This window comes from Nelumbo lutea, chromosome 1 (genome assembly GCF_056320005.1).
Source record: "Nelumbo lutea isolate HS-2025 chromosome 1, American lotus-T2T, whole genome shotgun sequence".
NCBI classification, from domain to species: Eukaryota; Viridiplantae; Streptophyta; class Magnoliopsida; order Proteales; family Nelumbonaceae; genus Nelumbo; species Nelumbo lutea.
The window spans coordinates 125,611,585-125,621,382 of NC_142684.1; the positions used below are offsets into that span (position 1 = coordinate 125,611,585).

Genomic DNA, 9,798 nt, shown 5'->3' on the forward strand with positions numbered 1-9,798 from the left:
AGCTCAGTTGTGTTTTTTAAGAAAATCTAAAGCATTTAAGACCATTCAACTTCAAGGGTTGCATTATTTTAGTCGATCGTTGCCTGAAACCTGGTCTCCGGCCCCCGGCCCCCGGCCCGTCTCTGAGCTGTTCTCCGGCCTCATGCATGCCAATCAGACTCTTTTACTCATGAAATTCGTGAAACGTTCATATACAGATGATGAGCTGCTGGGTATAAGACTGCCTCCCATCTTTTGCCTTGTCAGGCATCGAGCAAACTGAAATTCTCTTAACGGTTAATACTGTGATAAACAGTAGGCCCTTTCTCTTTTGGCTTATGTAGAAAGAATGGAGCCCGTGGAAGCATTCTCTGAGGGGGAGTACCGGAGCTCATTTAGGGCCTATTTGCTTTTCAGACTTTGAGAGAAGGAAAGTCCATTAATAGAATTTTGATTCTATTGACTGAGATATCCATATATTTTTTCAGATTTATATAGGATTTATAGAATATTTATTTTTTGTGGATAAATAACTTTTACACCTAGAAAAAATTTGCTAATATTTGGACGGGACCTTCCTCCACTAATACTCCTTCCAAATCCATTTAGACATGACAACATGCTTGGATTAATTTTGTTTTTACAACTCAACTTTACCCATTGTTACTCAAGTCTGAATACTAAGCATACAGGATGAGGCCAGAAACAGAAATTAGAACAAAAGAACGTCAGTCTCAACTTCATGGTAACACAGATACTACAAAAACAGAAGACAAAAAAGAAAAGAACTCAAATATATAAATTGATTAAATAAACATGAAGGATCACTCAGACAATCGTTATTCATTGCCGGAATTTCAGTTGCTTTTTAGAAAATTTTAACAGGCATATATGTATTGCAACCTAATGACGATTTTGAGGCAATTTTCGGTGAACGAATGATAGGTATCTGCTGCAGTGTTGACAACACTGACACTTCTAGGAAGGAATTGAATTTGATAATGTGAAAGCTTGAAAATTTGATGCCTCTTCATGTTCTACTGGCCCTCGCACCATTCATATGTTTCTTTTCAATACCGAACAGAAAAGCGTCTCGTTTTAAAATGGCTTTCTTTGAAAATTCAAAGAGGAATGAAGAGAAAACCATTATGTCTATAACCTAACCTATGTCTCGCAGTTATTTTTGGGAGTAGATTTTCAACATCTAGCATTGCTCTGCATACACCAAGTTACCATCTTATGCCGTACAGATATCACTTGATACATCCACGGTAAAAATAAAAATAAAATGATTGTGAAAATTCTAAGAACAAAATCATTCTAAGTTTATAACCCCTTTGACTCGTCGTTACCAGCAGGAATTTTTAAGCACAAGTGAATACATAATGATATAACTACCCACAAATTGAACCAACTGCCATTGAAACGGGCAAGGCCTCTTAAATCTTTAGGACAAATGCGGAAGATTTAGTTAGCATGAGACAAGTTCAGCCCCAGAAAAGCTAGACGTGAATTACCTAATTTCTCTTTCAATTGGAGGATACCCGATCCATCTTAATAGGGACAGGGACTCGATTAATTACATACAATCCATACACCTATCCACCACCCAAAAGAATTCGCACCCCAATTTTAGTAAGTTTCTCTTAAATCTTAGGACCATCTCTTCATCTCTTGTCTTACTTTCATAATCTACCGATTCATAGAACTTGAGGCCACTCCACGTGAAGAGAAGCATTCTTGCATTCTTGATGGAATAAAGAGAAGCAGTCTTACTTTCACATGTCTGCATCATCCAGGACTCAAAAACAAGGGAGGCCTCCTTTTCAGGTCCGATCCTCACTTGCATGATTTGGGACATCTGTTTGACTGTCTAGTGGCATGTACTGTGCCATTATAGCCCTGATTTCCGAGTCCATGTACGACTGAAACAGAAGAAAAAACAGAACAGTAAAGATTTGGCAGAGCTTATTTTAATCACCTCTTTGTGCATATGCATAACCGCATATAGATATTGAGAGAAAGAGAGAGATAATTAAGATGATTATCCTCAAGCAGTTATACATGCATAACATCAGATATTTAAGTAACAAACTATTAAGAGAAAGTTATAACAGCATGACTGAAAAATTAATGCCCATCTGAACACAAGCGTACCACAAGGAAATCTCTTAGGATTAGGGGATTGTAGTGTTTTGTACTTACTCTTAGTCTATATTTGTAAACAAGATATTTCCCAATACACAGTTGGGATGTGCTGTGGGGCGTTTGTGGGGCACAGATGTGAATTCGTAAATATTATGCAAACTCATGTATGTATATGTGTGCACACGCATAGGAGAGAGTAAAATTGCTATACTCACTTATGCAAGTGTCATGGTCCCTAATGTACAAGAGTTCTCCACTGCAAGTGCATTCATAGCTACCCCATATATTGTTGCAGCTGCATTCAGGGCACTGGCAAGCTTTCTTTTCTTTGCACTCATCAATATCTATCAGTAGCAAGAATAAGGTACAAAAAAGGGAAAAAAAAATTGTTAAACTTGGAACGTGTTTTAGCTTCTTTACAGTATATCCCAAGGCAATTACAATTTATCCATCTGCAAAGCTACTAAGTCAACTTGCATTTCATAACAGATTCACTACATCTGTCAGATGGACCATGATAATGATCTATAAACAGCAATTGTGTACAGCAAAAAAATGGTACAGTTGATATATGTCTGTATATTTACTGAAGCATAAAATGTGCTATAGGATGTGTATGCAACTAAGCATTCATGTCAATTTTTAGGCCATGTATGCACTTGGATTCTAGCTACCATGTCTACTGGGTCCCTTAAGGTAAATCTCACATTTATCATACTTATAGAGAAAAAAAGTAATTGTTTCTTTCGTTTTCGTTTTCTTCTTTTTTATGGCATTCGTCTAGAACAGAAGATACTGGCAGGCAGGATCTCTTACCTTCACAGCTCTTAACACCATCACCTCTAAATCCTGGAGGACACTGGCACTTACTGTTCTCAACATCCTGATATTGACAATAGTGAGTACACTAGACCATATAAGGAGGAAAAAAAGTTAGCAAAGACTATCACCAACCACACAAGCAGAGAAGGTCTTTCCATCTCGAGTTTCATGCCAACAACCACCATTATTTATCTTACATCGTCCAGGTCCACTTGCTGCAATGTGAAAAATAGGTGCAATACATGGCCATAAGATGCTAGAAAAAATGGCACATCAAAAGCATACTTGAAAAGAAAATTTTGATTGGAACTAAAGTTATAAAAGAATAAAAACATTTAATACCTGAAGCTGATACATGAATAACATTTAACATAACAACAATCAAAAGAGATTTTATTAACAAGGAAAAGGAAGAGAAGTAAAAGGCCAAATACGGCTGAAGTAATGTAGCCTGGGCCTGGTGCCCCCAATGAAAAAGGCCTTCGGTCCCACCTCTTTCAACTGAATTTGCTAGGCCATTAGCTGTTCTGCAGATCCACCAGAACAAGATATACCATATGGAAGCAAATGCCCTAGTCTTTTTATTGAGAAATCTGAGATGGAAAAGATCCATCTACTGTCAAAAACAGCTGACCGGTCACAATAAGACAAACAGCTCAGACCTTAAAGAATACCTTTCCCCACTGGACCTGAGAAGCTCATGAAAATGAACCCTTGGCAGTTTCTAAAGATTCCAACAATAACTGATGATCTTAGACTACTCAAAACACAAAATCCCTTTACCCAATGTTGGTCCCAGCTATATGGTCCTAGGATATGTGGACTGGACACAGACAGACCTAACCTTTGGCTCTGTTTTTTTTTCTTTCTTTTTTTGGGCACAAGGTGGCTTCTTTCAGATTACCCAAAAACAACAATCAAATTAAGACTCACACTATTCTCTCTTTTTTTTTCTTGAGAAAACATAATATAATAATCTTTTAACATGTAAGAAAAAATGTAAATGGCATGATGTACATCAATGTACAATATGTGCAATGGAAACCACCCGTCCAAAAAACCCAAGTTAATTCCTCTGAGGATCCATCTTATTCCAGTAGGAATAGATGGTAAGATTCCTCTGATTTCATTGAAATAGTGTGCTGAAACCATGGCCCCTTTCCTACTCCTTTTGCACTCTTGGATATTCATGCAACTTTTAGGGGGGAGAGAAAGTGAGATTTTATATTAATGGTCAGGTCAACAGGAGAGATTCTGTTAGAGCTTTTTTTTTCCCTTTTAATGCAAGGACTCAAATTAGCAAGAAATCTCAGTTCAGGGAGGCTGTAAATTGAAGAAGATTCAGATGTTGGTGTAGGCTGGATGATAAGAGAAAATGCATGGCCATGAAAATATTTACATTGAAGCGTCAATAATAGTTATAAGTTACCAATAAAAAAATTATACCCACAGCATAAAGTTCATTGACATAAAAAAAAATATATATATATATATATATATATATATATATATATATATATATATATATATACAGGAAGAAGAGTTTTGTGACAAAATAATTAAAAAAAGGAGTATCGTTTTTATAAACTTAAAACTAACAACTATAACAAAAAATGTTTGGTGATCTTTTGCAACAAAAGTAATATAAAATGAGTTCTACATTTTTTATATATTTAGTTTATATTTTCTAAACGTTCATTATAGATTTCATACATTTTTATAGAATTTTCACAATTTCTATATATGATGTTTGGGTGACCTGCCATGAACTTCCATATGGACCAAAGTTTAAAGAATTGGATCAAATGCAATGTCAGCTAATTGCATGATATTAAATTGACATAGATGCTGATAATAGATTTGAATGTTCAAGTGTCTCTAACATGTATAAATGAATAAAAGGCTATATGTGATAAGCATGTATTCATTTTCATCCCCTTCCCCGAGCATGCAGAGAGAGAGAGAGAAAGGGAGACCTTCACAGGTGCTGTAACCATCTCCTTTAAATTGTACACCATTGACCATGGGACACTCACAAACTCTTCCACGGAATGTATCCTGAATAAATTTAGCAACTGTTAGCAATAAAGGAGATAAATAAATTACTGGATATATGTGGAGATCTTTTTTCTGTGGCTGCAGTGGGGGTGGGGGGACTACCTTGCAGGCAGTGATGTTGGCCAATTTATCTTGCCAGCAACCACCATTATTATCCAAACATTCATTTGTCTCTATATCTACACAAAATAAAACCCAGCTCAAAACAGATGTTGCTAATGAACATAGAACTTGAGGGAGTTGAAAATTTTAAAACTTGCCCAAAACTTATAATTAAAGCTCACCTCCATTCAAACAAACAGCTGGCTCAGTAGTTTCCTCAAAACCAGCACAAATGGCCTTCAAGACAGCACCTTTCTCTAGTTTTCCTGCACATACATATTTTAAAACCTGACACAGTCTAAATGTTCTTATAGTAAGAATTCAAACTTCTAAGACTGACCTCGGTATTGTCGATTATTGACAACAAGGGTAGGCAGTATAGTCACATCACCTCTTGATCCTTTTCCAACCTAAAGGAAACATTTCTTCTCACCTTAGAGTTTACATAAATAAAAATAGGACCAAAAGTTGCAAATAACTGCCAATAGTGACCTTTTGATTTACTAAAAGATGCTGCAGAACCACTAAAAAAGTTATAGAAAAAGCCTGCACTAGCAAGAAAGACCTACTTGGGCATCTTGTTCTTCTTCCAAAACAGGATTTTCAGAGTCAGTATTTGGGTCTCCCATACACTTATCGATTTGTTTGACATCAAGTCCTGCCCAGATGCAACTTGCAAATTATAAGTGTTCCATTTATGATAATTGATATACTTAGAATCCAAGAAAGCAATAAAAATGTACCTAGAGATTTAAGGACACCATCAGCACACTCCTTATTGTATTTTTTCTGCTTCATGGGACATCTTATTTGAAAATCAGTTACATAATCCCACCAGATCCAAGGCTTTTTAGATTCATTTGCTACTCTAAATACACATAGTTGTCTTAAATTTTCAATAACTACATCCTTCCCTTCATAACCCTGGCTAAAATCCTGTTCAGGATCAGGTGCACAATATCTCCCATGGTTAATGCATTGGGATTTGCACTGTTTGCTTAATGTGAAGGCCTGAGGACAATACCAAGTTATATAATGGGGTCTGAATTGGGTATAGCCACCTCGTTCAAGTATTTGTGCCGCACCCCTGAAATTCTTCACAAACTCCATCAGCATATCACACTTAACCCCACATTCATCATTGCTATTGGTCCACAACTCATACTCCACCCGATCATCTGGGTGTGGAACAGCTTCTCTCCAATCAAGATTAACATTGACCATATCCCCAGAATTGAGTGCCTTCTTCAACTTTTCACCAAAATTTTTGTCAATAAGTGCAGATGGAATGGTAATATTTTCAATATACTTTGTAGATCCACCATCCTCTTGTGGTGAATCCATGGTTATCAATGGTTCCTCAACGTTATCTGCAACAAGCACTGCAGAAGCCCCAGCGTTCTGGGCATTCCAAACTTTCAAAGCAAAAAAGCAATCTGCAAGGAATATAAGGTATTTTAAGCCCTTAAAATTGTCTGTGGTGAAGAGGGGGGGAAGGGTTAATACTTAATACTTTAGTAACAGAATGTTTAGAACCAGTAGCTCAAACTCCGAGGAGAAGAACAAGATCATAACTATAAAGTGATCTTGGGAAAATTAATGACAATGATAATGACAACAAAGGTGGTGCTGTGGTTGCAAATCATGGCTGCATAGAGTTGAAATATTAATGATAATGTTCTCCATGTTACCCGTAAAATCATTATATGTATTATATAGTGGAACAAGCCCCTATCAGTGTAGCTACGATAATCTGCATTCCATGAAAAGAAATTAAAAATGAAGTCAAACAAATTGGATAGCTGCAATTTTACCCTTAATGAAATGATTATGTAGCACCAAAAACATAGTACTAGTAAGACTAGAAGATGTGAAGACCTTACGCCCTTAAACCAAAAGAGGGAAACTTATTTACGATTACTATTTGAGGTTTACACCTCAGCAATTTAGCCCCACTTGCCTTTGAAAATCTTGATTGCAAGACCAAGGATGTTACATGGGCAGTGATTCTTTCCTTCCAAAGAGGCTTATATGGAGCAGGATTTTGGGCAATCAAGTACAACACATCTATATTGTGAATGTACTGGAGATGGCGATGTTGAGATAGATTACTAGTAAGACTAGAAAAGGGCAAAACCAGAACCAAGTGCATATGTGATAACATGAGGAAAAGAAAGCTGGTCTAGGCATGTACAAAAAAAAAAAAAAAAAAAAAGCAACTGTACTAGTAAAATAGAGAAATCTAATTCAAGTTGAGGATTCTAAAAGAGCCAAAGAAGGTCAAAGAATATATGGTTGTCATAGCGAGATATTGAAGAGGCAGGACTCAACAGAGGAATATGACCTATACATAGGATTGACAAAATGGTCCTAAAGTTAGCTCCATGCCATTAGAATAAGGCTCTGTTGAGTTCAGTTCCTTATAGCATATATCTTCTAAACCCAAATTCAGTTTCCCCTCCTCCAAACTCAAACATCTCGGTTAATGAGGGTCCTCTAGATTAACTAAAATTCTAATTCATTTCATCTAATCAATGCAAGAAATATCTAAGTTATCAAAATTTGAATGTTGCCAATAAGAAGATCACCCTTATAGATTTAAGCATTGTGAGATCTTACAGATTCAACTTTCCATGTTAGTCCATAAGAAACATTTCAAAGCGGAGTGTGAAATCATCTAGTGGGTGAAAGGCATGCTCAGACCTTAGTCCCTTTCAGTAAAATGAGTTCGTGATGTTTCTCCATTTAAAAATTGGTTTGAGTTTGACCTATTCAGACTTGCAAAATGGTAAATGATGTCACAGTTTGGGCTAGATCAAGGCATGGTTCAAGAGGTTAATTGACATAGGAAAATTGTGCAAGAAACCTATTATACAGATGAGTGATTTTGATAGCCCAAAATTGCACAAATGCAGCAGTACATGCACTAGAACAAGATGAAACACCATGGATCTGAAATTAGTTTTACTAGTTAGAACTTGTAGGACAGATCGAAGGGTCAGAAGCAGAAGGAATAAAGAAACAAGCTCAAAGTAGAATCCTACTAGTAGCCCTTTCCAGCAGTACTTATCTTTTTTTGATAGGGATTGCGGCAGTACTTATCGTGTTTACCCTGGTATATTATTAGGTTGGTTCACTGTATCTGTTGACTTTTTCCTTTCATCTTGTTGGTGGTGGCTTCTAGAGCTCCACTAGTATCCTTTAATTAGGGGGTTTATGATTGTGAATTGTGTACATATATTTTGAAAGTCCGCCCAAAAAATGAACTCGAAACTGAATTATAATAAGCTGGGTAATTTGAACATCTCATCACCAGTCTTGTTTTCTACTATTTAAAAGTCATCTCAAATATTAAAAATAAATAAATAGCAGACGGAATACCTCAAAGCTGAACAAGAGTAATAACAAAGTAAAATTCTGCCGAATTAAGCTAACAAGTACCTCCTCTATCGACCAATACAAATGTAGGGAGCGCTCCGGGCTTCGCCTTGAAAGATGTACCAAATTCGTTAAAATCCTTGCAAGCCTTCATGTTCTCCTTCGGATATACAACCGTCCCGGCCATACTTCCTCCATACTGAGGGATTCCAAAGTTACCGATGGCACTATCGTGAGTACCTTTTATGGTGTCTGGAGATGTCAGAGTTAAGCTGTTCTTTTCCACCACAAACCTCGCCGTCGCCGGCGACATCAAAGAAACCTCTACCAACAAAAACAGCACTGGAAACCCTAGAGAGAATCTTACTGCTGATCTCCTTTCCATTCGAAAACTTAAATGAAATAAAAATTGAAGGAGTTCTGTTTACAACAAGAAACTGTGATGAAAAATTTGGGACGAAACAACAAACCCTAAAATCTCGATTTCATCAAAAACGTGTTATTTCTAATTTGATAAAATCAAAAATATAAATCCTGAGTCCTACTATTCGTACAGAAGACAATGCTCTGAAGACCCACGAACGTGACGAGGGCGCGAGAGGGAGAAGAGATTGATTATTAAGGACGTAGAAGTGGAATTTAATAGATTTATGGAGTGTTTAGTAAAATTTATTTCGGTGATTTGGGTTGTTTCTTGACCAATAGAGTCAAGCTGTCTGGGCGAGATAGTAGTTACGATTTTGCGTCCGGGGAACACCTGCAGGCTTCGGAACGGTGGGATTTGTTTAGTCGTTTGCGTTATCACTTATATTATAATAAATAACGAAAGAAGAGATACCGTTAGTGGGTCCCAGTTGACCCTGAGTCACTGACTGCTCATTTAGTTTTAGGGTGGTGGCTAAGAATTGGGATTTGCTCCTTACAACGACCTCGCACAACTCAGCGTGCATGGAAAACATCTTCCGTAAATAATAACATATCGGTATAACACGTTATGAGAGGACCAGATCCGGTCTTGATGGGTAATGGCTATTTATTAGTTCGTATCTGATTTTCACAGAAAGTGCCTCACACCATCTCACAGTACATTACAGCCATGCATTGGGAACATCTTCCCATCCCATGAATGATAATAGTATGTATGGAAAATGTTCTCAACACACGGTTGCGGTGTGTTGTTAGATTGGTATGAGACATGTTATATGAGGAGCAGATCCAATCTCATATCAAATATCAGTCGGTTGGTAAGATCTCCTACTAGTCATAACGAGACTTAGGGCTTATTCGTTTATACTAAATTCTGAAGTCGGA

At 37.0% G+C, this 9,798-nt stretch overlaps 1 protein-coding gene across 1 annotated transcript; it reads right to left on the reverse strand.

Annotated features, from left to right (window-relative positions):
• Positions 1-1,370: 1,370 nt before the first annotated feature.
• On the reverse strand, positions 1,371-9,481 carry LOC148877373 (vacuolar-sorting receptor 3-like). Its single transcript, XM_088985817.1, has 11 exons — positions 8,551-9,481; positions 5,853-6,545; positions 5,679-5,767; positions 5,450-5,519; positions 5,292-5,375; positions 5,110-5,186; positions 4,926-5,007; positions 3,082-3,164; positions 2,944-3,010; positions 2,185-2,471; positions 1,371-1,904 (listed from the first exon to the last, which is right to left on the reverse strand). The coding sequence occupies exons 1-10, from the start codon at positions 8,870-8,872 to the stop codon at positions 2,278-2,280; spliced, it is 1,761 nt and encodes a 586-aa protein (XP_088841943.1). The 5' UTR covers positions 8,873-9,481; the 3' UTR covers positions 1,371-1,904; positions 2,185-2,277.
• Between the last annotated feature and the right edge of the window lie 317 nt (positions 9,482-9,798).

Excerpts from the sequence above, each read along its gene's own strand:
- LOC148877373 (XM_088985817.1), bottom strand. The coding sequence starts at position 8,872 with ATGGAAAGGAGATCAGCAGTAAGATTCTCTCTAGGGTTTCCAGTGCTG. Across the intron at positions 5,376-5,449 it reads CAATAATCGACAATACCGAG|GAAAACTAGAGAAAGGTGCT; the intron begins GTCAGTCTTAGA and ends ATGTATGTGCAG. Across the intron at positions 5,187-5,291 it reads AGCTGTTTGTTTGAATGGAG|ATATAGAGACAAATGAATGT; the intron begins GTGAGCTTTAAT and ends TATTTTGTGTAG.